The 25,780-nt window shown below is 53.4% G+C and overlaps 8 protein-coding genes across 8 annotated transcripts; 4 read left to right on the top strand and 4 right to left on the bottom strand.

Annotated features, from left to right (window-relative positions):
- Positions 1-7,450: 7,450 nt before the first annotated feature.
- DACRYDRAFT_20733 (uncharacterized protein) lies at positions 7,451-8,555 on the bottom strand. The gene is made up of 4 exons (XM_040772057.1): positions 7,974-8,555; positions 7,823-7,923; positions 7,667-7,769; positions 7,451-7,615 (listed from the first exon to the last, which is right to left on the bottom strand). Exons 1-4 carry the CDS (start codon positions 8,367-8,369, stop codon positions 7,547-7,549), a joined length of 669 nt encoding a protein of 222 aa, XP_040630968.1. The 5' UTR covers positions 8,370-8,555; the 3' UTR covers positions 7,451-7,546.
- A 225-nt stretch (positions 8,556-8,780) lies between these two features.
- On the bottom strand, positions 8,781-10,255 carry DACRYDRAFT_114491 (voltage-gated potassium channel beta-2 subunit; the record flags this gene model as incomplete). Its single annotated transcript, XM_040769828.1, has 6 exons — positions 10,082-10,255; positions 9,668-10,031; positions 9,480-9,614; positions 9,063-9,421; positions 8,869-9,006; positions 8,781-8,819 (listed from the first exon to the last, which is right to left on the bottom strand). The coding sequence occupies exons 1-6, from the start codon at positions 10,118-10,120 to the stop codon at positions 8,781-8,783; spliced, it is 1,074 nt and encodes a 357-aa protein (XP_040630967.1). The 5' UTR covers positions 10,121-10,255.
- Positions 10,256-10,469: 214 nt separating this feature from the next.
- DACRYDRAFT_93519 (uncharacterized protein) lies at positions 10,470-11,490 on the top strand (the record flags this gene model as incomplete). The annotated part of the gene is made up of 5 exons (XM_040777163.1): positions 10,470-10,566; positions 10,618-10,720; positions 10,771-10,849; positions 10,900-11,288; positions 11,339-11,490. 5 exons carry the CDS (start codon positions 10,470-10,472, stop codon positions 11,418-11,420), a joined length of 750 nt encoding a protein of 249 aa, XP_040630966.1. The 3' UTR covers positions 11,421-11,490.
- Positions 11,491-12,580: 1,090 nt separating this feature from the next.
- On the top strand, positions 12,581-16,612 carry DACRYDRAFT_48198 (Ca-transporting ATPase; the record flags this gene model as incomplete). The annotated part of the gene is made up of 9 exons (XM_040774811.1): positions 12,581-13,381; positions 13,432-13,498; positions 13,547-13,861; positions 13,909-14,790; positions 14,838-15,660; positions 15,711-15,786; positions 15,833-15,878; positions 15,931-16,245; positions 16,302-16,612. The coding sequence occupies 9 exons, from the start codon at positions 12,581-12,583 to the stop codon at positions 16,610-16,612; spliced, it is 3,636 nt and encodes a 1,211-aa protein (XP_040630965.1).
- Positions 16,613-17,947: 1,335 nt separating this feature from the next.
- On the top strand, positions 17,948-19,331 carry DACRYDRAFT_26192 (MFS general substrate transporter; the record flags this gene model as incomplete). Its single annotated transcript, XM_040774279.1, has 4 exons — positions 17,948-18,069; positions 18,120-18,187; positions 18,238-18,601; positions 18,674-19,331. Coding segments are annotated over 4 exons (1,212 nt in total), but the record flags the coding sequence as incomplete, so codon positions are not given.
- Positions 19,332-19,936: 605 nt separating this feature from the next.
- On the top strand, positions 19,937-22,058 carry DACRYDRAFT_36983 (DEAD-domain-containing protein; the record flags this gene model as incomplete). Its single annotated transcript, XM_040774419.1, has 2 exons — positions 19,937-21,817; positions 21,918-22,058. Coding segments are annotated over 2 exons (2,022 nt in total), but the record flags the coding sequence as incomplete, so codon positions are not given.
- Positions 22,059-22,353: 295 nt separating this feature from the next.
- Positions 22,354-23,591, bottom strand: DACRYDRAFT_48247 (GroES-like protein; the record flags this gene model as incomplete). The annotated part of the gene is made up of 3 exons (XM_040774816.1): positions 22,354-22,500; positions 22,561-23,380; positions 23,440-23,591. The coding sequence occupies 3 exons, from the start codon at positions 23,589-23,591 to the stop codon at positions 22,354-22,356; spliced, it is 1,119 nt and encodes a 372-aa protein (XP_040630962.1).
- A 357-nt stretch (positions 23,592-23,948) lies between these two features.
- Positions 23,949-25,605, bottom strand: DACRYDRAFT_48342 (TFIIH basal transcription factor complex subunit SSL1; the record flags this gene model as incomplete). The annotated part of the gene is made up of 7 exons (XM_040774825.1): positions 23,949-24,150; positions 24,206-24,554; positions 24,608-24,786; positions 24,838-24,943; positions 24,998-25,219; positions 25,261-25,386; positions 25,467-25,605. The coding sequence occupies 7 exons, from the start codon at positions 25,603-25,605 to the stop codon at positions 23,949-23,951; spliced, it is 1,323 nt and encodes a 440-aa protein (XP_040630961.1).
- Between the last annotated feature and the right edge of the window lie 175 nt (positions 25,606-25,780).

Below are 25,780 nucleotides of genomic sequence, written 5' to 3'. Positions count from 1 at the left end.
GTGCCGGGTCGGTGGTAAGAGTGGTGAGATCGAGCATCGGAGGGGGTTGGCGGTGCGTGAGGCGAAGAATCACGCCTTGGGCATGACGGTTGTCAAGCTCCCTCACTGCCTCATCGGCATCGCGAGTGTCAAAGAACTCGGCGAAGAAGGCCTTTAGAGTGATAAGCATCGATGGCATTTAGACGGAATATACATAAACGCTCACCTTCCCGTGGGTGCCGATGACCCTAAACTGCCGCAAATGGCCGTACGCAGCCAAAACATTCGCTAGGGCCGCCTGGTTCAAATTGCCTTGACCCATTGTCGAAATGTAGACTTCACCGGCACCAACATCCACAAAGAAAGAAGGTCCAAAGTACTAGGCATGAAGACTGAGTGTGACGGCGAGTGGTTCTGCTGGGAGAACGTTACCTGGCTGAGAGCAGCTGGAGAGATGAATTGAGTCTGCAAATGGACCCCTTCTTTGAAGAAGCGCTGGATGCGCATATGATACCGCGCACTCGCCGCCTCACGCATGTCGTAGAAAGCAATAATAACCTGAACAAGATACAATGAGTACGTTGACAGCCTTGGAAAGAATGGGTCAGTTATCACTCACCTTTCCTTCGTCCCTCAGGAACCTGATGTACAGACCTTTCAGATCCCCCAGCGTCTGCCCATATAATCAGGAATGATACAAAACTAGCTGAAACAAACGCTTACAGCAAACGCATTTTTCAGATCTTCCTCGCTCTACCTGCGTGTCAGTGTATGCGTCATCTTATCTCGAATTATCCTCACCGTATCACGAGGCACGTTACTGACCTGCATACATGACTCGCGTTAACCCAGAAGGCAGATGTATGCGCATATATTCCACTTACCAGCAACAGCCTCCCAGCGCGTTGTATACCTCCATCCGAATCGAGGATGCTGATAGGACGTTGAGGCCGGACACGTTGTGGCCTAAGGGGGGAAACAAGCGTCGCCTGGCTGTCAGTCGAGTTTCCGTCCTGATCGGACTCGGAAGACATCGTAGGGTGTTCGGTGCGAGGAAATTGAACTCGAAAAGGACTGTTCAAGTTGTCTTCATGCCCATTCTGAACGGAGGACGACTGCTGGGTGTCTTCCTGGCGAACAGTGTGAGGAGGAGAGGGAAGCATTGATGGATGGGAAGCAAAAGGGTCAAAGCGGGAAGTCGTTGTACGAAAGGGTGAGATGGGAGAGATATTTGCAGCTTGCTGCTGCTGGGACCGGAAGAGGCTGTATTGATGAGGCGACCTAGAGGAAGAATATCCCTGATCATACTGAGAAGTGGGGCCGTTCGGGCTCATAGGTGGGGTGAGAGGTTGCCCTGTTGATAATAAGACATCGATTCAGGCCGCATATTGGTGAAAGAAACACTAACCAGGGGCGCGAGCGTCGTTGGTATGCCCATTCGGATGGGTGATGCCGAGGGGACTGATAACCTGCCCGTGGTGGGCGCTGTCAGGCAAGAGTCGAGGGCGAGTAGGAGCACGAGTAACAAGAGTTCCATTGGGCTGACCCATCCAGATGTTCGGCATTGAGGCCGACGGGTGAAGACGCGGACTAGGGCGAGCGGACAGCTGCTCCTGGGCGGTGAGCTGCAGGGGCGACGCACGCGAGTCGCAGCGGTCGTTCTCCTTTGCCATATTGTAGCCGATGTTAGGCTGGAAGACAAACGGCGATGAGTCCAGGAAGGCTGTGGAGAGAATGGGGGTTAGCGATGTGTGTTGTTGCTGCATGCTTAGATCAGGCGAGCAAGACATCAGGAGGGGATAGAGGGAAAGAAGAGGGGCAAAGGAGGAGGAAGATGCAAAGGATTGGCAAGGGGGGGAAAGAGAGATGAGGGGATGACGGACCTGTATGCGCTCTTGAGCTCGGCTTTTATGCGTCTCCGGACGAGGTGCTTCAGGGCTAGAACACGCGGCGGTTTTCGGTGGGGGAGACGGTACACGAGGCTGATGAGCGGGGGAACCGGGGCACAGACCTAGAGCGATGGCAGAGATAGAAGACCTCGTGTTTCAGCGAGGTGAGAGACCCTCCACTAGAGGTCCGTGAATGTGAATTGTCAGAAATGGGGTGCAAGCAGAAACACGTTCCTCGATCGTGCGAGAGAGAGAGAGGTGGTGTGCCTATTCAAGCACGGCTCAATATCCCGTGTTAACGCAGTAGCTCGTCAGATGGAAGTGAGGTGGTTGTCAAAAGGAAAGGAAGAAGAGAAGACGCTTCTGCGCAAGAAGGGAAGAATGAATAGAAAAACACTGGGAATGAGGTCAGGAGGCGTTGATGTTGGTTGTTGGTCCTCGTTGTCAGCTGAACGGCGATCAAATACGCGTCGGGGGAAGGACCGTCATCCGGGAAAGGCAATCAAGTTCCAACGGAAGGAGGGGTGTGAAATGGAGTATGCGATAGGCGCTAGGAATCCGTGGAACTTCTTCCAGGATCCCAATTCATAGAGGAGAGCTACCATGCCGTGGAAGATGTTGCGACGCGTCCCGAAATGGCAATGTCAACGCGCCTGAGACCCTGGGCAGGTAATTATTGACAAGGCTGAGAGCGTGACCTCCCGTTCTATGACGCCACCTCGGACGATGTATGGACGTCCTCCAGGTAACTCGACGATAGAAAGATCCACTGAGCGTGAGACAATGCAGTAACGTTTCCATAATCCGACTGAGATACTCGGAGGAGCGATACAGAAAAAACGTCCTAGCAGGAAGAGAAGGCGTCATCTTGAGCATATACGGAAGGATCACTGGCTAGCGGCGGAGATGGAGGGGCCATCCGTCAGGTGGGCAGAATGAGCGGGTATAGAGAAGTACATAAAAGGGAATAGAGGATATCAAGGGAGCGGCGGAGAGACGAACGGCAGAGGAGCGGAGAATGTGCAGAGGAAGCAAGGGCTGAGGAAGGATAGAGAATTGCCAATTTGGGGGGGCACCTGGTACTCTCATCCGAGATTCTGCACAAGCGAACGGGTGGTGCGGACCCCTGCAAACGGGAACGAGGGGGGCGCGCTGAAGATCGGTTCAAGAAAGAGTAGGCGGCTACGTCGTAAGGCGAGAGAGAAGCAAGCGAGCGCGTCTCAGCCGCGGAAGCAGAATACGCCGATGGAAGCCGATTGACACCGATTTGGTCAGGTGACGAGAAGGGTTACGAAGTTTTGGGACTTCCCGTCCATATCTCGTTCTCGCCCCTTTTCAACAACTGCCCCCATTTCTGGATACGATATTCCCCATTCGCTCTTTTGGTGACTGCTCTCATCGCATATTTTGATCAACTTGTTGTACATCACCAACCATCGTAGCAAACTCGGTATTATCAGCTATTGTCAATGTCCGTGACTCGACATCACATCGGCCCTGGTCCGCGCCTTCCCACTCCCTAACTGATGAAAGGACAGAGTGGCGGCCGGCCCGAAGCGGAATCCGAGATAGCTGCACGCGCTACGCCCTGCGGAATGACCCTTTCTATTCATCCAAGTACGGCACAGGCGCACGTCTAAACGTTATCACCGCACACTAGCCGCTCGGATTAGGCACATTCTCCGTAGAAGGCTCCGCGATCCAGGCTCATTGTTGTCTTTGTCGCTCTCCGCGGAACTGCTGTTGTCAAGTTTGTGTCCCTGTGTTCAATTCTTTGGGCGCTCCGACCCGGGGTAACTCTACGGGCGTTATTCGGATATGGATAGTCCCGTGTACGTGCACATCTACCTTCCATTTTGAACGTCTTCTGTAGGAGAACGCCCACCCACTCAAGTATATGCTCCTTGGAAAACGTTTCGCGTCCAGACCATGGATATACGTAACTACGCAGAAGTCGAGTCACGTATGGCTCGGTGTCGTGAGCCGCTGTGGCACGGAAGTGGCAAGGACCAATAATATTCTTGCAACAACATCAAACCCTATCAATGCCATCGGTCTTGTCGGCGCCGCGCCTCGCGCTAGCCTCGTGTCCCGGTCTGGTCGTACCATACGACCGGATTTGGGGTGAGAAGTGCTCACTGCTGTTCAGATTCTCCGCGGCGGATATCAAATGTATCCTCCTCGAATCGTGCGGCGCTACCCCAATTCCACCTTCTGCAAGGGGAAGATGGACATTGCTCCGTCAGATGGTGAGACCGGCACTCGCGGCATCCGCATGTTGTTGTGAACGCGGCCTTCTCGAGCCGCATGAAGCCCCTTGATCCGGTCAGAAGACAGTGGAGGGCTCCCTTTCTCGGCCTATGTTCCCTCTTTACGCGGACCCTCGCGGTAGATTTGTATGAGCTTATCCGTTTCCCGTCCCTTATTTGGCGCTCGATCACGGTTGTATCAATGAAAATGTGAAATATAGTGTTCCAGTGTAGAAATCTACGAGGTCACCCGCGCCATGGGAATTGAATTGCTTCATCATCGGATGGTTGTCTCATGATATTCGAGACTTCAAACATTTCAGAAGCATTCACATTCAAGTTAACATGGGTGGCATGGTGATCAATTTCCACAAATCATCATGATCGAGAGGAAGACCCGATTTCCAAGAATTCTTGGTCTTCCTTCTGCACAATAAACTGCTCATCAAAGGAGGGATGCTTTCAATGTTTCTTTTGGCTTGCAGGGTGATGGATGAAGCAATGAGCTAATATGTTCCATTGACACCCTTCGACAATCCTTGCCAGTCCATCAAGGGTTCCCCCTTGAAGGAACATTGAATGAGTTAGGATAGGGTTAGGTTTAGGATTCCAAGGTTGCCATCATGATCATGCCATAATGTCTTGCCTTCTCTCTAACACCGAGTGCCATTTCCTCCCTTGTTTTGGTGTGCTACTAGGACAGCGACTACGGTGACGGCGGATTCTGTAATCCACATTCATCGTCGTGCTTCTATCCGCCTGCAATCATATGCGATGTGAGCGTGTTCTGGAGGTTCTTGCGCAAGACCAAATGTAGTCACACGTCGAGGTCCGTCAAGATAGCTACAGAGCACCGTTAGGTCGGGTTGTGTGCAGTGTGCTGCGCGCATGTTCCGAAGATATTCCCCGCAGAATTCTGAAAGTGACGGTTCCGAAGCCGGAACAGTCACACCTTGAGAGACAATGGCCAGCTGTCTCAACACCACCCCCATTAAGCACACGCGTCACGGATGATGGCGCCGGACGAGCCTAGCACTCCAAACGAGGTAGTACCTACCCGTGTGCTCGTGTTTGCCACAGTCACGCTCTTGAATCTAAATCCTTAGATTGGAAACGAGCGAATATCTTCGAGGCGATCGCGCTTGCATATGCTGGACTACCGAAGGCTGCTTCTCCAACTTCAAGTCCTCTTGAAGGTTCTCGGAGCGCGTCCCTTCTACGCACTTCGAAGCCTCGGTCAAGGAGATAATTACTGATGTTGCTTCTTCGACCACATTTTCTTTGTCTCCGCCGGCGCCGGAGGGTCTGCGTGTTCCGCGATCACGGTGCACTTCTTGTTGAGAGTGTATCAGGGTTATGGGGTGCGCACGGAGCGGTCCGTACTTACCGAATGAAGAACGTTGTCATGTTGACGTCGAAGGGGAATCAGATTCTCTTGGTTGCCCTTATCGAGAGTGTTTACCGTGTTGGACTTGTTGAGAAGTTGGAGCCAGCCACCTGTCATCCTGCATTTCTGATTGCCGAGGGAATCACGTTGCTCATTTGCCTCAGATCTTTGTTCTATCCCGCCGGTAAGAAGGGCGCCTATATCACCACTGAGGAATGAGCATACCTGATGAATATTCAGGCGTGGCGCAGAAGCGACCACGTCAGAAGGTGGCTGCATCTTTCTAATGAGCATCTCAATCAGGATCTTCGTGGTCAGAGTACGCTGTTGCCATTGAAGATGAGTGGATTGTGCCCTCATTTGTTCGAGTCGGCTTCCTGAAGAATAGCCGGCGTTCGGGAACACGGACGAGGCGTAAGAATGGAGGGTGCATACAGGGACTCTTATTGTCGTCAAGAAACTCTGCGTCTGAATTGCAGGGACTGAACATTCCCCCGCCTAACAGTCAGACCGTCAGCGCTCCTGCTCGACCCAATAGCCAATAGGGGGACGTACGCATACTATGAAGGTCATTTGTTTTGCTCGATAGCCCGGTTCGGTATTTTGAGATGGCTCAACCAGCAGTCAGACGAGTCATGCTGTGTCATGTTCCTCGTTTTCCTCAGGTCGCTCGCCGACCCGCAGACATTATTGTATGTGCTGCGATAGATGATCCGTATGGCCTTTGTTTCGTCCTTAAATGCAAACCAAAGAACAAGGTAGTTTGTGGTGCATATACTCGAGCTCGTTTGGTTCACTCGCTGCTCCTTCTCCCGACCTAGTCTGTTCTTCCATCTAACCGCCTATCGAGCTGAAACAACGCATGGTCCTTCCACTCTACCCAGGCGACGGGAAAAGTTACTGCAGCACGTATGTGTGCTTGTAATAGGAAGGAACGAAGCCATATATGGTGTTGGGGTCGTTATTGAAGTTGATATGTGCACTACAGCCAACATTGCACAGATAGGCTCGATGATCTGCCCAAAATTATTCAGGACAAACCCCATACGAAGAGGTACGATCTCACCATTTCTAGTAAAACTGCTAGTGGTCGAGCTGCTCATTGAGTTGCGATATATAAGGAAAAGGTGTCTCCCCTCACTACCTCCCAGCAGCACCGTCCGACAAAATTGTTATGGTCCCCCTCCGCTGGTAGACAGTTCCTCAACACAACCTATGCGGATAACAGCTCATCACCGAGAGTCAAGCACAGCAAGACTACTGTCGAAGAAGAATCAAATGAGACAATTAAGCTGATCAGCTTGCCTTCGCACTTGCTCTGGTCTGCCGCGATTGAGTTGCGCCGCGCCTATCGCCTGTCAAGTTCAATTCTGCTCTGCGCTGTCCATGTTGATACGTACCTCAGAGGGCTCAGAAAGTCAGTGGACTCCATAGACACCGACGAAAGTAAATGGGGGCGAGGACGACGTAAACTGCATTTGTGATCGGGGTTGGTGATTCAGTTTTGGAAATTCTCTTGCCAAAGTCGGAAGCAGAACCTTCGGAATTTCAATGAACTCTCGTCAATCCGCGGGTAACCCGGAAAGACACGACTCTGAAATTCGAGTCGATCACGGCGAGGAGGAAGGTTTGGCCTTGTCCGGATAAACTCGGACAGACTGCCCTATGAAATTCGAGTCGATCAGCGCAAGGAGGGGGGTTTTCCTGCCCCAGGGTCCGAATTTGTAAAAACCGCGCACAGGTACAATAGCACGGGGTCCCTATGAGTACTCAGAAGATATGGGTGGGCTACAAAGTGGTGGAATGATGCTACGGGTGCTAGGACCCCTATAGATGCTCTATAGGCATCTGCAGCTTTTACGGATGCCCCACTCCTCGGTCTACGAATATCTTGACGATTCAGCTCTATACTTTGCAGACGCATAATATAGACATAGATTCAGGACCCGATATTGTAATTCTGCATTTATGACGATCAAGGACTAATGATGAAAATACTGTACAAAGACCGAAGTTATGGACTCCATATACCCAATTCACGACTACTGCTCCTCAAACTCTGCCTCCATCGAGATGGTATTCTGGTCATGCTCTGCCTTTTCGTACGCGTGCTAATGTTCCAGAGTGAGGAAAAGCTCAAGACGATGAAGTGAATGACTGACCTGCTCTTGCGGCTCGTTTGACTCAATGGACAGCACCCGGAAGTTCCACCACAACAGCACGGCGGGAATAACGACCCACAAGATGTTCAAGAAGAAGAACGCGCTAGGGCTTGAATAAGTCATTGGTCTGATACATTCTTCAGACGGCGGACTTACGCCCAGGTTGTCAAGGCTGCCTCCCTCCGCTCTGGGGACATGTCCCTCAACCTCTCAGGTCGGAACCTGATAAACCCAAGAATGGTAGCATAGATCTCCATCTAGGGTCATGTTGGTCATCATGTCATATCAAAGAGAGAATCGGGCATACAGCAGCGACAACCATCTCCCCCTCCCTCCATCTCTTTCCCTCCCTGTGCCAACGCATCACTGCAGAGATCCCTATGGGCATGACGAATAGCACTGCCATCTGGGCGATCACGTCCGCAGGCTGGAACTTTCCTGATGGTAGGGGTAGGGTGAACTGCTGCCAAATAATCGCAATGCGTGAAGTCGTGGCGGCAGTTGGAGGACTGATAGTGGCGAGGGCTATGAATAGTCCGTGTATGCAGCCATCCCAAGTGAGCCAGAGGGAGAGCAGCTCGTTGCTCAATCGCTGGACATCGGGGCGCTGGGAACGAAAGAGGAAGGTATACAAGAGGTATGCTGCGACGCAAAGAGGGAGCGATAAGAGGAGGAGATGGACGGAGATGCCGTCGATTTGCATCACTGGAGACGACATTGGAATGAGTGACCGAGCTGAAGTTGGGTTGATGGAAAGGGAGGCAACACAGGGTTATTAGTTGACAACAGCTTGCAGAGGTGATAACGTAGGTCTGGACGAGCTATTGACCAACCTCTCTGTGGGCTTTTAAACCACTGAGATGTGCGAAACAAGATAGCGCGAGTCCGACGTTGAAGGCTGTAAGCGCAACGGGCAGTGCCCTTTCTCTTGCCCGGCCTGATTAAATTGCGAACCCCGTGTTGCAGATGACAAAGAAGCGCTATTTTTGTTGGTTGTCAAGGTGCTATCCAACTTGTTGATGCAGCTAATTCCATTCATGCAAAGTACTCCATCAAGGACGCCCTTATTGTTCACAACAAAAAGACACTGTTTGTACACTCCCATGCAATTTACTCACAAAAGAGCATGCCGGGTCCCTCTCCCATAGTGAGGCTACATTTAAGCTCAGAACGGGTCGTCAACAGGTACCATATGGGCGCACCTCAGCTGGTGGAGCATTGTCCAAAATGCGATTGATCTGCTCGTAGATTTCATTTGTCAGTTTAGGTAGGATTTCGAGCGCCTTCAGGTTGTCGTACGCCTGTTCCGGTCTGGAAGCTCCCAGAATGATGGTGCTTGTCTATATTTACGAATCTCATCAGTGCCTGGAGGACGTCTCAATTGCCAAGTACGGACGTTCGGATTCTTCGCGACCCATGCTAGCGCCAGCTGGCCCGGAGTAGCGTTAAAATACTCTTTGACGATCTTCGTAAGCTCCCTGACTTTTTGAATTTTCTGCTGTCCCTCGGGCTTGCGCAGCTGCTCGATGGTATTCTTAAAGAAGTCGGCATTGGTGGTGAAACGCGAGTCCTTAGGGATTCCATGGTTGTACTTGCCGGTGAGGATACCAGATGCGAGAGCAGAAAATACCGTCGTGCCATAGTTGTACTTCCGATAGAGGGAGTCGTACTCGGCCTCAAACCGCGAACGATGGAAGGCGTTGTACTGACATTGATCGGCAATGGGAGGGATGAGCTTGAGTTTGTTGGCGATAGCTGCGTCAGAGCAGAGGCAAGTCAGCTGGAGTGTGTACAGCGTTTCGATAGGACTGACCAAAGGCTTCCTCGATTTGCGCAGCAGACCACTCTGATGTTCCCCAATAGAACGCTTTTCCCGTGTTGATCAGATAGTTGAATGCCCGAACAACCTCTTCCATTGGAACAGTGACGTCAGGACGATGGGCAAAGACTGCATCAGATGTCATCAGCACTTCGGGCTGTCCTCGGGCTGATAGAGCGCACCGATATCCACATAGTCCATCCTCAAACGCTCCAGAGACTCAGTAAGTCCTTCAATCAAGTGCTTCCTACTCAGGCCCTTATCATTTGGTCCTTGCCTCCTCACACCAAAGAATATCTTGGTGGAGATGATCAAGTCCGTGCGCCTCCAACCGCACTCTTTGATTACCCGACCCATTTCACGCTCACACTCCCCGGCTTCGTACCCTTCCGCCGTGTCAAACATGTTGATCCCGGCCTCGAAGGCGGCTTTCATCACCTCCTTCACGGGATCGCCCTTAACGGTACCACCGTATGTGAGCCAGCCGCCCAGCGAAAAGACGGGGACGCGCAGACCGCTTGACCCAAGGTTTCTGAAGATCATGCCCTGATGTAGAGTATGAGAAACTGATGGAGCGGTGTCTGTCAGAGACGTGCCTTAGGTTGGTATTCATAAGAAGCTTGAAAGTTCGCCATAGTTGCCAGTACGATTTGAGTAGGTTCTGAAATGATGAGGGGGACAGGGGATGAACACTTTCAGGATTATCCATCCAGTTTATATTCGCTGTCGTCTGGTGGAGTTGGCATATGCTATGCCGAGCTGCCAGCTGTCTTCAGTGCGGAATCCCATCAGGGAAATGCGCAGGCCGAGGGCCTCGCTGGTTCGGACGATGAGGAGGCATGGGAAGTCGACGATGAGGGTCTGATGTTCGGTTCCTCGGACCGATGCAACCAGGGGTCGTGCAAGGAACGTCACAGCCGCTCAACCACGTCGACTGATATTCGAGTTCTCTTGCCTTGACACCTTGCTTCTGTTCACATAAAGATGAATTCATTATACACTCTTGGCATACGGCAGACGTCGTCAATACAAACAGATCTGAACAAGCTGCGTGCAGGAGACTCGTCCACGTCACTCCAAGGTCTGTTGGTTCACACACGACGTGTATATGCAACTCACACAAGTGTTGTAGGTCAAATTTCAGCATCATTAGCCGCGTTGAGCAGAACAGTGGATGACTATGATTCTATGGCAAAGCGAGAGATGATTGCAGCAAAGCAGGAGAAGGCGTTTTCGTTCGTACGCTACAACTCCGTTCTTACGCATGGACTCACGCCCGGAATAGTCGGGTACACAAATTTCGGCAAGATCATGCAGAACTGCGAACCCAATTCGATACTCTGAAGAAGGAGGCTGCCAATGCAGTACATCCTCTTGATTTTTGGATTGTGTCCGTAACTAATGTCGTCCACAGCGGGCTCGCGAGAACCGCAATGAACTGTTCGGTTCAACCACGTCTATTCCTCTCTCACCAGGTATGGGTCCCTCAATTATGACTGCCCGCCAGCGATCGTTTGCAGCTGGTCCCTCTCAACCACCTGAGTGGATGGAAGAGTCCCCCTTTTCCCTCCGTCCTGCCGTCCAGTCCTCAGCCTCCATGAGGGAATCCCATGCCCTAAGGGAGCAATCCTTCATCGAGTCGACCGAGAACCAGCTTGACCAGTTCCTAATGCAAGGGAAGGAAGTTCTCGATAACCTGGTGGATCAGAAGAACTTGCTGAAAGGGACGAAGAAAAGGCTGCTAGACGCTGCGAATACGCTCGGACTGAGCAGGGATGTGATCTCATGGGTGGAGAGGAGAACGTGCGTCAATGTCTCTTTCCGTTCAATCTTGATCTGACGCCATAATGTAGGACACAAGATATTGTCATCTTTTTCGTTGGCGCTATAGTCACACTTGTCTGTTTTTACTACATTTGGGTATGGTTTGGTTGATCAGCACCAGCTCTTGTGTGGCTGCTTGTTCCAATAGTGTTTATATCTCTTTAATGTGATACCATCTCGATGCCATCGACATTCGGGGATTGTTTACCAGTAATTTCGAACTTCTCAATCAGGTCCTACTCAAGATTATCCGGAAATTGCCGCTTGTCTCCGAATGCTTCTGTTCGCGTGCAAATTGATAGGGTCTCCTCCTAGAGCTATCAACAATCTCGAGTCGACTCCCTGTTTGCTGTCCACCATCCTCTGCAATGGCGTCCCCAGCAGGGAGCTCAGGAAGTGGCCAAGTGCCCTTCCCAGGCCCCTCTGAAGAACCTGCCGATGTATCAGATGCTCCAGGAGACGAACCCACAGAGTTCGATTATACCGAAGGCGCCTCAGCTATTGACATTGCTGACATCTTATCCCGTCCACGCCCGCGGCGGGATTCCCAAGTCGGCAGCGCATACGATGGAGAAGGAGACGCTGGTGCGATATTCAATGGTCCAGCCAGTGCTGTCGTTCCTAGCAGCGTGAGCAGCATGCACCATGAGCGAATGTTCGACTTTCCCGGTAGCAGGAGAGAGAGCAGACGCGCGAGTGTAGACCAGGAAAGGAGGATGAGCATGGATAGAAGTAGGGTGAGGGGTAGCAGGGAGCAAAGCACGGATTTTCGTTTCACCGAAGGGGTGCCAACCGAAGACCAGGGGTTGTTAGGCGGTGAATTCGAGGAGAGCCCCACGTCACCAATATCAAGACCGATCACACCCAGTGGTTCTTCACGCCCATGGACGCGACGGCAAGAACCTTCACAACCGGAATCACCACGAACGTCCGGAATGTTGGGAAACCTTGCATCATACTTCACACGAGCGCCCAGTGTGACCGATGAGCCGACTTCAAGCGCCCGCCGTCCTTCAAGAGTCAGGCGTAAGTCGTCGGACGCGAGCCGGCGCTCTCGTGCGTCTCGGGAGGAGCTGGGGTCGGAACACGCCTTATCCGATGATGAACAATGGGGTTACTTTTCAAACGAAGAGGCAGGGTCGCTCGAAGATTATGCTTCAGACAACACACACGAGCTCGACGAGTTCACCAGCAATTCGCCGTCGCCAAGCGCGTCTCTTCCCTTGCTGACTGGCCAAGTTGATCCAATATTTGGGGATACGCGTATAAACATGTACGACGAACATGAGCCATCTTTGCCACCACCACCTGGACCTCCTAGCCGTCAGAGCACATATATCGCCGACGAAGATACGACGATGCGTTTCACTGGGTACGAACCAGTTCCCTGGAAGGCGTGGTTATGGTTCTTCGGCTGTATCCTAACACTGGGAGGACTTGTTCTCATTGGTCGATGGCTTCCTGGCCTCTGGCTCCGGTTCGTTTGTAAGGAGAAGGGTTTCAAGGACGCAGAGAATGGTGTCATTGTCGTCGAAAATCCATTCACAGACATTTTTCTCACCAAGGTGGAGAACATCGAGTATCCGTATCCATCCGACACTGTTTTCAACATCTTGTCCTCTTCACCGTCTACTGTTCGACCTTCTGGCGCAAACACCCCTACTCCGCATAACAAGACGCCCGTCAATGGCCCAACTCCAAGCGCCGAGATTCTGGCAGAGCTTAACATGGCAGAGTATCGTTATTCCCGCTTTGTGCTCAACCCAACCTCTGGTCTCTTCATGATGCTGAGCAAATGGCGCGATCCCAGCTGGAAGTCAGTGAAAGCTGTCCAGGCGGGACTAAGCTCGGCTGTGCGAGAACAGCGTCAAATTCTGTTCGGTGCCAACGTCATCGACGTCAAAGGAAAATCGATCGGCGCTCTTCTTATCGATGAAGTCTTGCACCCATTCTACGTCTTCCAAGTCGCGAGCATCATCCTGTGGTCGATTGACGATTACTATTATTATGCGTTTTGCATCGCTTTAATTTCCTTGATCAGTATTACGACCACACTCATCGAGACGAAAAGGGTACGTGTTCCAGCATGGGTGAATCATCGCTACTGACCTTCGGCTACCAGACTATTGAGCGTATGCGGGAAATGTCAAGGTTCAGCTGTCCGGTCTCTGTCCTGTCAGACGGCTTCTGTATGTTGTCTTCATTCTGCCACGAAGGAAATTCTGACTTTAGACTAGGGAAGGTTGTTGATTCCTCGGACCTCGTTCCTGGTGACATCGTCGATCTGATGAACCCTGCTCTTGCTGTCTTCCCTGCTGATATCTTACTGCTTTCTGGCGATGCCATTGTCAATGAAAGCATGCTTACTGGAGAAAGTGTTCCCGTCAGCAAGATACCAGTGAAGGACACTACGATTGTCAGCTGGCGCGAAGGGCAAGATATCGACTCGAATATGGCAAAGTCGTTCCTGTATACCGGAACACGCGTCATTCGCTTGCGTCCAGGCAACCTCGGCGAGCAGAACCAGGCATTTGGCCTTGTTGTTCGGACGGGTGTGTACCATTCAGATGTTGCTGAGCGTAGCTGACAGTCTCATCAGGCTTCAACACCACCAAGGGTGCTCTCATCCGTTCTATGCTGTTTCCCAAACCGATGGGTTTCAAGTTCTATCGCGACTCAATGCGCTTCATTGGTGTTCTGGCTTGCATCGCTGGTTTGGGTTTTGCTGCCAGCTCCGTCAAGTTCATTGAATTAGGTGTACCGTGGAGCACCATGTGCGTCCGGGCCTTGGACCTCATCACCATTGTCGTGCCTCCTGCACTTCCTGCCACGCTCTCCGTCGGTACATCTTTCGCGATCGGTCGACTACGCAAGCTCGGCATCTTCTGTATCTCCCCTAATCGTGTCAATGTGGCGGGCAAGATCAATGTCGTCTGCTTCGACAAGACCGGAACCCTCACCGAGGACGGTCTGGACGTGCTAGGCGTGCGGACCATCGACCGTTCGAGTGGTGTCTTCGGGGAGCTTTCAACCGATGGGGTTGACTTTCCTCTTGGAAGTGGAAAGGCCACTTTGCAATATGCTCTCGCGACCTGTCATGCCCTCAAATCTATCGATGGTGAGATTCTGGGTGATCCTCTCGATGTCAAAATGTTTGAGTGGACTGGCTGGACTCTGGAAGAAGGGAAGCCCACCGGAAACGGGACTAAGAAAGGCGACGGTCAGCCCAATCACAATCGACCGGCTGCCCTGGTACAAACTGTCGTGCGACCACCCGGCTCTGTGCAGTTCAAGTTGGAAGACGCGCTGAAGCCTGGCAAGCACGCTCATTTTCTAGAATTGGGTGTTATTCGGGTATTCGAATTTGTTAGTTCTCTGCGCAGAATGAGCGTCATTGTCAAGAGATTGAAAAGCTCGAGCATGGAGATCTATGTGAAAGGCGCCCCCGAAGTTATGGTGGACATATGCGAGAAGGACTCTTGTATGTGACCTCACCCTGCATTATGTGAATTCCTGACATTGCAGCAGTCCCCGCTGATTACGAGGATCTTCTTGCTTATTACACCAAGAACGGTTTCCGTGTCATAGCACTCGCTGGGCGCTCTATCGAGGGTTTATCTTGGTTGAAAGCCCAGCGAATGAAACGCGAACAGGCTGAAGCTGGACTTCGCTTCCTCGGACTTATTATCTTTGAGAACAAACTAAAGCCTGGAACCACGCCTGCGATTCAAGTGCTTCGTTCTGCCCACCTGGGCATCCGCATGGTCACCGGCGACAATGCAAGAACCGCTATTAGCGTAGCACGAGAATGCGGCCTTGTGAATGTATCAGCGCACGTGTTCTACCCCACATTCACCTATGGAGACTCGCAGACCCCGGATGCGACGTTAGCGTGGTCGAGTGTGGATGACGAAGACCTGAAACTGGACGAATACAGCCTCAAGCCACTAACCCCTCCTCACCACCACACTGTCGAAGACGAGATCGCATATCAAGACTACTCAATGGCTGTCACAGGCGACGTCTTCAAATGGATGGTCAACTATGCTCCTCTGGAAACGCTTCAGCGAATGCTCGTGAAGGCGCAGGTATACGCGCGTATGTCCCCGGATGAGAAGCACGAGCTTGTCGAACGCCTCCAATCTCTCGGTTACACAGTCGCCTTCTGTGGTGACGGTGCCAACGATTGCGGCGCCTTGAAGGCTGCTGATGTTGGACTGTCGCTCTCCGAGGCAGAGGCTTCAGTTGCAGCACCTTTCACAAGCCGGATCCCCGATATCAGCTGCATGATCGAAGTTATCAAGGAGGGTCGAGCCGCGCTCGTGACGAGCTTCAGCTGCTTCAAATACATGTGGGTTTGTTTTCGCGAGGTGCAGTGATGTATATTGATGTTGAGGGCAGGGCGCTTTACTCGATCATCCAGTTCACAAGCATCACACTGTTATATTCGTTCGCGTCGACTCTTGGAGATTTCCAGGTGAGCATTTATGCTGTTTTCTGTCTCCGCAGCTGATCTCTGGTAGTTCCTGTATATCGATCTCTTCATCATTATCCCGGTGGCTGTCGCCAGTACGTATTCCTATCCGTAACGCCAGATCCATTATTCACAAGCCGTTCACAGTGGGTCGAACGTTACCATTCCCAAACATCCATCCAAAGAGACCCACCGCCAGTCTGGTCTCCAAAAAAGTCTTAGCGAGCATAATCGGGCAAATAATCTTCACGAGCGGTTTCCAATTCTGGGCCTTCTTCTGGGTCAGAAGACAACCCTGGTACGAGCCACCCGATACCGACCCGCACGACCACACCGGCCTGGACTTCGAAACCCGCAACTACGAGAACACGGCGCTCTTTCTCGTATCGTCATTCCAATACATATTCATCGCGGCAGTATTCAGCATCGGCCCTCCGTATCGCAAGCAGATCTACACAAACGGTGCGCTTCCCCGTCCGCTCGCTGTATCCTGTTCTCTCTCTGACCAGATATGCTAGTATTCCTCATGCTATGCCTGGTCGCCCTCACCGGCTTCAGCACCTTCGTACTGCTAGACCCTCCCACAGCCCTCTCCCTGCTGCTGGACCTCGTCCCCCTCCCCACCAGCGGGAAACTCACGATCCTCCTAGCAGCGGTGCTCAACGTCCTCGTATGCTGGTCGTTCGAGGAATGGGGCGCGAGGCAGGTGTCGGACCTCATCGGCTTCGTAAGGAGGAACATGAGGAGCCAGTCTGCGGCTAGAAGGGTCAAGGAGGGTAAGGCGTATAAGGCGGTCGAAGGGGGGATGAGGAGGTCTCCGACTGAATAGAGCTTCTTTTTGGCATGGACACTGTATCATTTAGCACGCAAGAACAGAATCACAGAATTGGCACGAAATGCGGCAGAGATACGGTATGTGCCGCACGGTAACTTATTGCGAGAGAAGGCTGGATGGCGGAGGCTACAGGCGGAGGCCGGACATTCTGAAGGTCACTAATTCTTCTGGGCCATACACATGCCGCGCCGAACTTTTGGCCATTCGCTCCTCCGGCAGATGCCGAGTGCAGAAAAATGTGCATCTCTAGTCGACGTTATTAAACCTTGACCAGCTCTAGAATCATCGCACAAGGCATCTCTGACCCTACGATTCTGAAGTACGGCCTCGGTTCCGAAGACGCTGTCCTCCCAGGCATGCCGTCCCTGCCCGCATTACACTAGCTGCGATACCTAAACGCAAGGTTGTTAGAAAATTCCCAGTGGGTTGACACTGCCATCTCCTCATCCGCCTATCATCTTCCAAACCTCAAAGACCGATGTACTCGATATTCCTATAAGCCGTTTAAGAGATCAGCGGATCATGACGATGACTGACAATGACAATTCCAGAGCGGCCCGATAGATGCCAGTAAGTCGGCCATATCCACCAATCGGATCCTTTTCGAGATCGGCATTTCAGGGACCGCACGTTCTCGGCCTCGGCTGATCGGCCTAGATTCAAAGGGGAAGACCCTGAACGCCGAAGAAAAAAAAAACAATTAATGGACGGTCTCGTTGTGAATGGATGGATGGTCTGATGTGCCCTCCACTAGTGCTGCATGACCTGACAAACTTATTCTGCTGGCTGAAAACATAATAATGGCTCATAATGGCATCTAGGAAATAAGGCCAGATTAGCCTTTCCGATTTGAACTCCTCTTAGCGGGAAGCGCCCACTTGCTTTGCTTGCGTATCTGACTCTTCTCTTCTCCTTACTTGCGCCGGCTGACACACCAAGAATTCATTGGGAAGGCGTCAAAAGCCCCTGACTCTCCTCTCCTGCTCTTCCTCTCTAGACGGCACTCCTCCTCTCATCATGACCCCCCAACGACCCCCCGTCTCCCGCATCGACACCAGCACGACCCTCTCCCCCGAACCTAGCGGGGGGAGTAGCACTCCCTTCTCACCCCTCTCACCGAGTGCGACAGTCGTTGACCTCCCTCTGTCTCTCTCTGCTGCTAGTCGTGCTGAGTCACCTGTCAAGGCCCATGCGGACTCCGACGATCCTATCAAACTTGACACTCAGGCTTGCGAAGAGAAACTCCCCCATCTCACCCCAGCGGACGCGGACACAGAGACCGAAGCAGATGGAGAATCTGATATCTCCAACACGCAAAAAGCGCTCCTCCTAATCATATTCTGCATGGCCCAATTCCTAGACGCGTTCAACAACTCCGCTTTGTTCCCCGCGTTGCCCATCGTAGGCCAGAGCTTTGGGATGAGCGATACGGAACAGCAGTGGGTGTTTAGGTGAGCGGCGCGTATGCGGTGTGATATGCGCGTGTTGAGGATGAGGACAGTGCGTACCAGCTCACGTTCTCGAGTTTCCTTCTGCTATCAGGGAGGATAGCGGATATCTCTTCCCCCAGTACGTCCCCCCTTCCCCAAGCGTGCCTCTCCGCTAACCCACATCCGCAGAATGGACATTCATATCCGGCATATCCCTCCTCTCGCTCATCTCCCTCATCGCCGGTTTTGTACCCTCCAAGATCGCCCTGATCGTCCTCCGCGCCCTCCAGGGTATAGGCGCAGCGCTCACCGTTCCCTCCGCACTCTCCCTACTCGTATGGACCTTCCCCTCCGACCCAGGCCAGTCCCGCGCCATCGCAGTCTTCGGAGGCACAGGCGCGGTAGGGAACGTACTTGGTCTGTTGGTGGGCGCGGTGTTCACGGGCGAGGTCAGCTGGAAATGGTGTTTCTGGTTTGTGACTTGTTTGGGCGTGCCGATAGCCCTGGCGAGCGCCGCGTTCATACCGGCTCATGCGAGGGATGAGGGGGATACGTTTGACGAGCCTGCCCTTTCCCCGACTGCGACTGCGACTGCAACGGACCAGCACCCGACAGCACCAGCGAGGAAGAAAACCAAAGGCGGACTGGACTTTATCGGCGTGTCCCTCCTCACAAGCGCCATGATCCTCTTCGTATTCGGGATCACCTCCGGCCCCTCTACAAGCTGGACGAGTGGCCAAACCCTCGCTCCGATCATCCTCTCCCTCCTACTGCTCTCCCTCTTCCTCTACTGGGAAACCCGAATCCCGGAACGTGATGCCTGCCTGCCCCCCGCACTTTGGTTCTACCCCAACTTTGGGGTGCTGTTCACCCTCGCCATTTTGCCTTTCGGATGGTGGACAGCGTCTTTTATCTCGTTTACCGAGCTGTGGCAGACGAGCTACGGGCTCTCAGCGCTGGACACGGCGGTACATTTCCTCCCACTGGGCTTCTCAGCAGGGACGATGATCACCACCCTCGCCTGTTTCCCAGCAACGAAGCGTCCGAAACGTGTCATCCTAGCCGGGTTTGTCCTGCTAATCGCATCCTCCCTCCTCCTCCCCTTCGCACGGGGGATGGAAAACTACTGGCCAATCCTCTTCCCCGCCATGCTCCTAGGCTCAGCAGGCGCAAGCCTCATATTCGTAAACTGCAACATAGCGATCTTTCGTACGACCCCTTCCTCCCGCTCTGGGCTCACGGGCGCAGCACTCAACTCTGCCCTCCAGCTCGGGTGTGTCATCACTGTTTCTGCCGTTACTGGCATTACTTCGAGCGTGAATGAGCGGGAGCCGGGAGATGCGTATAATGGTGTTGAGGCGAGCTTTTGGTGGCTCCTTGGGTGTACGGTGGTGGAGGCCGGGTTGGTAGCGGTGTTTTATAAGGAGGGGAGGGACTTGTTTGCTGAGAAGGTTCAGGAGGGGAGAAGTGAAGGAAGGGGGGAGAGGGAGAAGGAGAAGGTGTAGGATGAGGCTGCCTGTTGGGAGAATAGATGGGTCTAATGTTGTAACATGATTGCATAGAATTCCATTGAAAGAGTAACTACAATAAGACAGTTGTGTGCACTGCCACATACAATCACATGACTCATATCCCAAATTTGACGATAATTTTATGTAAATTGTTGCGTTCACTTTTCAATTTTTCTCACAATTTGCAGCAAGATATGGACGACGACGGGATAGTACTCAACATTTATACTCCACCGACGCAGACACACAGTCAGACTCAGAATGAAAAGAAACGCAAACAATCTAATCCACTTCCAAAGAGTGCAAAACGACAACGAACAGACCATACACCGAGCACATCCAATGCAACCAACGCAGCCAATACAGCTAAACCACGTCAATTCATCTCATCGCTATTCACTTCCAACCCTTCACTTTCTTCACCTTCACTCCCTCTTACACAGAACAACAACGACCACAACAAATCACCGACCAACGCCCCACTCCCGTCTTACTCTTTCTCAGAACTCGGACTCCACCCACTGTTAGTCCAACATCTCCCCAAGCTAGGGATAACAAAGCCTACTTCTATCCAACGGGCATCTCTCTACCACCTCCTGACCCCGAGCAACCCCAGCACACCCCCGCCCGACATATTCCTCCAATCCCAAACCGGATCAGGGAAAACCCTCGCCTTCCTCCTCCCAATCATCCAAGATCTTCTACCTCTCTCCTCTCTATCCTATATCGATCGCTCTATCGGAACACTGGCGATCATCCTTGTGCCTACCCGGGAACTGGCGAGACAGATCTCGGATGTGTTGGCGTCGTTGCTCAGCTTACGGCTGTCCCCTGCTGCTCCTGCTGGGGAAAGCACATCTTCCACGAGCGGTGCCGGCACAGGGGAACGACTTACCCGCTGGCTAGTACCCGGTCTGCTCACGGGGGGCAGTACAAAAACACACGAAAAAGCCCGTTTACGAAAAGGCGTGCCGATCCTCGTCGCTACCCCCGGAAGACTGCTCGACCACCTACAGAATACCGGTTCCTTCAGCTGTGGAAAGTTGCGCTGGTTGGTGCTGGACGAAGCTGATCGGCTTATGGATCTGGGGTTTGAGAAGACTGTGGAAGGGATCCAGCGGGCTCTGGAGGGGAGGCGGAAGTTGGCGGAGGCGGCGGCTAGGGAAGGAGGGGAAGAGGGAGGCGTGGGCTGGGAGTGGGGTAGGAGGAGGACGGTGTTGTGTAGTGCTACTATGAGGGAGGACGTGCAGCGGTTGGCGGGTGTGGCCCTGGAACGACCGGTGGTGGTGAGGTCCCTTGGGGAGGACGTCGGGGAGGGAGTGGGGCAGGAGCTCGAGAGGCAGGTGGAATTGGGGAAGCAAAGGGAGCAGGGGAAGGAGAAAACCAAGTTCACACCCCCTGCTCAGCTGAAACAGAAATACGTCGTCGTACCTCTCAAACTGCGGTTGGTGGCACTTCTAGCGCTGCTCAGGACGCTCTTGCGCACCGGGGGGGAGGTGACGAGCGGAGGAGGGGCAGAACAGGGGGGAGGAGGAAAGCGAATAATCGTCTTCCTGAGCTGTACGGATGCGGTGGACTTTATGTGGGAGCTGTTGGGCGGGACAGGAATGCGCCGTCCAGGGGAGGATGATGATGATGAGCAGGATGGACAAGACGACGTCAAGGATGGAAAGGGGAACGACGACGACGACGACAACAGCAACAGCAAGTCCGACAAGGAGACCAAAAGCAAGCAAGAAGAATTGGCAAAACATTCCCCTCTACTGCCACATACTTCCATCTACAGGCTACACGGTTCTCTCTCCCTCCAAACCCGACTTGCCTCCCTCTCCGCCTTCTCCTCCTCTTCCTCCTCATCGTCCCACTCCATCCTCCTCAGCACCTCCGTCGCCTCCCGCGGTCTCGACCTGCCCCAGATCCAGGCAGTGGTGCAATACGACCTTCCCACAGAGGGGGGCGCGACGGAGTACGTGCACCGGGTGGGGAGGACGGCGAGGTTGGGCAGGAAAGGCGAGGCTTGGGCGTTTGTCGAGCCCGGGGAGGGTGGGTGGGTGGACTGGGTCGAGAAAGGCATGAATCGGGAGCAGGGTGAGGGCGAAGCTGCCAGCAAGGTCAAGGGGAAGAAGGGGGGGATGTTACTCCCCGTCGGTGTGGAAGACGTGCTGCTGCAAGGGTTTGGAGGCAGAGGGTCGGAGTGGGAGGATAGGGCTACTCAGGTCCAGTTGGCGTTCGAGAGGTGGACAGTGGGCAGTAAGGAGGTGCGTCTTCCCTCTCTTCCTTCATTGTTCTTCGTCTTGCTACGTTCCTTGCTACCCGCTACTGCAGTTCATGCAGCTCACGTCCTCTCCTCGTGCGTAGAACGCCGCCCTGGCACGCAGAGCGTACGCCTCCCACATCCGGGCCTACGCGACCCACCCGAGCGAAGAGAAACATATTTTCCACGTACGCAATCTGCATCTGGGCCATTTGGCAAAATCGTTTGCTTTGAGAGAGGCACCGGGGAGTATTAAGGCTGCTGGGGATGGGGGGAAGGGAGGGGCGGGCAAGGGTGAGAAGGGGATGGGTAAGGGGGAGAGGGAGAAGGAGAGAGTGAGGGAGAGGATGAGAGAGGGAATTAGGAGGCAGCGAAGGGCTGGGACTGGGGAATTCCAGATTGCCTGAGCATATACTTGTGGGGATCGATGAGGTTCGTATGCACTTGGTTGTCCTTCAAAGAGCACCGTGAATTACACCACATCATCCAGTAGATGGGCGCACAACAGCCTCTACCCAACAAGAGTACATCCTCCCCAAGTCAGCGCCAAACGATAACAGGCTTGACGACCTCCCCCGAGTGCATCTCTTTACTCGCCTTGTCCATCTCCTCCGGCTTGTAGAACCTTGTCAACCTGTCGAGGGGAAACCGGCCAGCGCGGTATTCAGCCACCATGTGCGGTATGAACTGTGCGCCGTCAGTACGTATTCAACAAGAAGAGAAGAAAAAGAAGAAGAAACTGCCCACCTCTGGAGTGTACGCATCCCCATTTGCTACACCAATAATCTGCGCACCTCCAAGAATAAGCGTCTCCGTCGCTACGTTTATATACCTATCCCCCCCACTACCGATTATGCCCACTTTCCCCATCTTCCTCACGCACTTTATAGCCGCCAGTTGTGCCTGCTCCTTCGCCGTCGTCTCCACAGAATAATGTACGCCCATCCCACCGGTAATCTCCCGAATCGCCCTTCCTACATTACCCACCCGCGTAGGGTTGAGCAAATGTGTCGCCCCCAATTCCCCAGCGAGCGCTAGTCGGCCCTCGTTCACTTCGACGACGACGACCGGGTTGCACCCAGCAGAAAGAGCATAAAACAGCGCTCCGAACCCCACGCCCCCAGCGCCGAAGATAGCCACCCCTTCCCCCCTCTTCGCACAGAGCATATTCCGTACCGTCGCTGCCCCCGTCATCAGCCCGCAGCCTAATGGTGCCAGCTGGCGCAGCTCCGCCAGCGTCATGTTCGGCACCCGGATCGCGCTTGAGCAATGGACGACAGAAGTGCGGGAAAAGGAGCTCTGCCCAAAAAACCGGGCTACTACTTCCTCCCCCCTACTATTGCGAGCCGTGCAACTACCATCCGCCCGGCGGGCAAGGAAGTTCAGCGAGTGGAACTCCAGGCAGTAGGTGGGATGCTGTGCTTTACACGTCCAGCATTGGCCGCATGAGGCGTGCGAGAGCAGCACCGGGTCCCCGGGCTGGACGTGGGTGACGAGGGAGCCGACGGAGCGGACTATCCCGGCGCCTTCGTGCCCTGCGACAAAGGGGAATCCGCCTACTGGCAAGCTGGGTCAGTCAGCGAGTGCGTAGCATGGAGGCAGGGGAGAAGGAGGAGAGGGACGTACTTCCCACTAGCGACGTTGAGATCTGTATGACATATCCCGCTCGCGACCATATCTACCACTAGCTCGTCCGCTTGCGGTGAGGAGAGGAGGATGCCCTGGAGGGTGAAGGGCTCGCCGGGGGCGTCGACCACCAGTGCTTGGGTTTCGATCATTGGAGGTTGACGTTAATGTTGAGGTTGACGGTGGGAGTTGGGGTGTCAACCTGTTAGGTCTGGAGAGCGCTGGCTAGAAGGAGAAGGCTGCGGGTTGGCGCATGACTCGCATGGTTGGAGGTCGGGAAATGGGTTGTCCCGTCATGTGCTTGACATTACGTCCAGCTTCCCGCGGAATAGAATGCATGAATATGGGCAGAAGTGGATGATAGCAATCAGATGAGGTACAGATGGCTTTTCGCATTGTTCATGCTGAGTGAATGGAGATGTCCTCGAAGACGTCGTCTAGCACAAACTTCACGTGACGCATCATGTATAAATACACTTGATTAAACGACCAATACAGTAAGTAAACAATCACCCACAACCCGGACAAACATGGAGCACATCATGCACGAACAAGTCACACTCTGCATCGAAATCGTGCTTGCATTTTGGACAGCGGTAGCGCCCGTGTGGGCTCATGCCTTCTTCTGTTTGAAGGGGCGCACGCGCTGTTGTGGGAAAAGGGAGCGAGCAGGCGTGACATGCCGAGGCTTCTTTCCCGTCTAATTCTAGGCTGCACAATACTGTCAGCGAAATAAGGAAAGGGATGGGGATGAGGATAGGCGTACACTGCTTTGTACGCCGGAGCGGGGAAAAGATGGTGATAACTCCGCGCGAGATGGGGCGAGCTCACGATCATCAGCCCGCAGATATCGCAGTCAGTCGGTACGTCGCAGACCTTGCTGTTGCATCTCGGGCATATGTAGCCTTCTGACCGCAAGCGAGAGTGGCAAACGCAGAGGGATGGAGGGGCGGTAGCTGGTAGTCGCGTAGGAAAGCCCATCTGCATCAGCTCGGATTGGCCTTCACCTGCCTGGGCTGCTAGGCGTGAGACGGGGGACTTGTCCGCTGGCGGAGGGACAAGCTCGAATAACAGGTCCTTATAATGTCCTTCGTTGAGCGCGACGCCGAATACGCCTGGGACGTGTTCATTATCTTTCCATCAGAAAAAGGAAAATCGGATGACTCACCTCCTGTTCGCTCACACATATCACGACAAACTTTCATCTCCGCTGACAGGGCTACGATGGATATTCGGATCTGATCACGTACGCAGGCGTCGACCGTGTCTAGGAGGTTGCCAGGATCTACGGTGGTCAGCGAGCCGAAGATGATGAGGATTTCTCGTGAGGAATGGGTTGGAAGATGGCTGCATCCCAAATCAGGTGAAACTCAACAACGATACGACAGCAGCACGCACTTCATACTGGCACGCGCCATTTCGATCGAATTCTGTAAACTCGGTTCCCCTGCCGGTTCCAACAGCGTCTTATCCAAAAAACACTTCAGCACATCCTGCGGGTTCCCTACATACTATTAGTACATCCTTCCCATGCCCTCGTGCAGTTGAGTCCACGCACCAGACATATCCCCAATCCTCTCGCCTACTCCATTCCTCATCCCCACGACCCCCATCTGGCCCAGCGGGTTCTGGTCAAACCACTCGCTGACGAACTCCCGTGCATAGCTTAGCGTAAGGTCGAAGCGGGACGGGCGCATATCTCGGTCCATCATTGCCGTAGACAAGTCGACGAGGAACATCATATGCCTGATAATTGTTCGGCGGATGGGTGCGTCGCCCCCTAGCAGTCTAAGAATTTTCAGCTAGCAACAGGGAGTCGACAGGAGCAGGCACACCGTCGCCGTTTGGACCGAGCGACGAGATCCTGCACAGCGGCCTGCAAGCTTCCCGCCTCGTCCTCCTGCACCGTATCCCATGATCGTTTATAGGACGCTTCCCAGGCATACGCTTGCTATATGCGCAGATCAGTGAGGGACAGACCCCTCGCGCGATGAGGGCACACACATCCTGAGCATTCCGCTTCCCACCACCTAGCTCCTTCCCTTTGCCCTTCCCCTTCCCCTTTGTCCGTATAGTACGCGACGCGTTGTAGTCCTCATCGAGCTCGTCGTCTTCGGGCTCGGAGTCGTCCGAGATGTTGAAGTCGGCGTCGCGTCGCGGTGGCATGAACAAAGTGATGATGAGCGCGTGTGGTCGAGGGTCCTTGACCAGAAACGGCCACGAGCAGGACAATCAATACTTATGACAATAATTGGCTCCCAGTGTGTTTATATTATTTTACGGCGTTTATGTTATATGCATCCAACGCGGAGACTCATTTTGACTCTGACAAGAATATTTG

Source organism: Dacryopinax primogenitus, assembly GCF_000292625.1.
Source record: "Dacryopinax primogenitus strain DJM-731 SS1 chromosome Unknown DACRYscaffold_4, whole genome shotgun sequence".
Taxonomy (NCBI): Eukaryota; Fungi; Basidiomycota; class Dacrymycetes; order Dacrymycetales; family Dacrymycetaceae; genus Dacryopinax; species Dacryopinax primogenitus.
The sequence above is the reverse complement of the archived record's forward strand: the minus strand, read 5'-3'. Positions and strand labels throughout refer to the sequence as shown.

Bases quoted from the DNA above. Each gene is read 5' to 3' on its own strand.
- DACRYDRAFT_20733 (XM_040772057.1), bottom strand. From the start codon at position 8,369: ATGCAAATCGACGGCATCTCCGTCCATCTCCTCCTCTTATCGCTCCCT. The intron at 7,924-7,973 runs GTATGCCCGATT...ACATGACCCTAG, and splicing joins GGGAGATGGTTGTCGCTGCT to ATGGAGATCTATGCTACCAT. The intron at 7,616-7,666 runs GTCAGTCATTCA...CTGGAACATTAG, and splicing joins CAAACGAGCCGCAAGAGCAG to CACGCGTACGAAAAGGCAGA.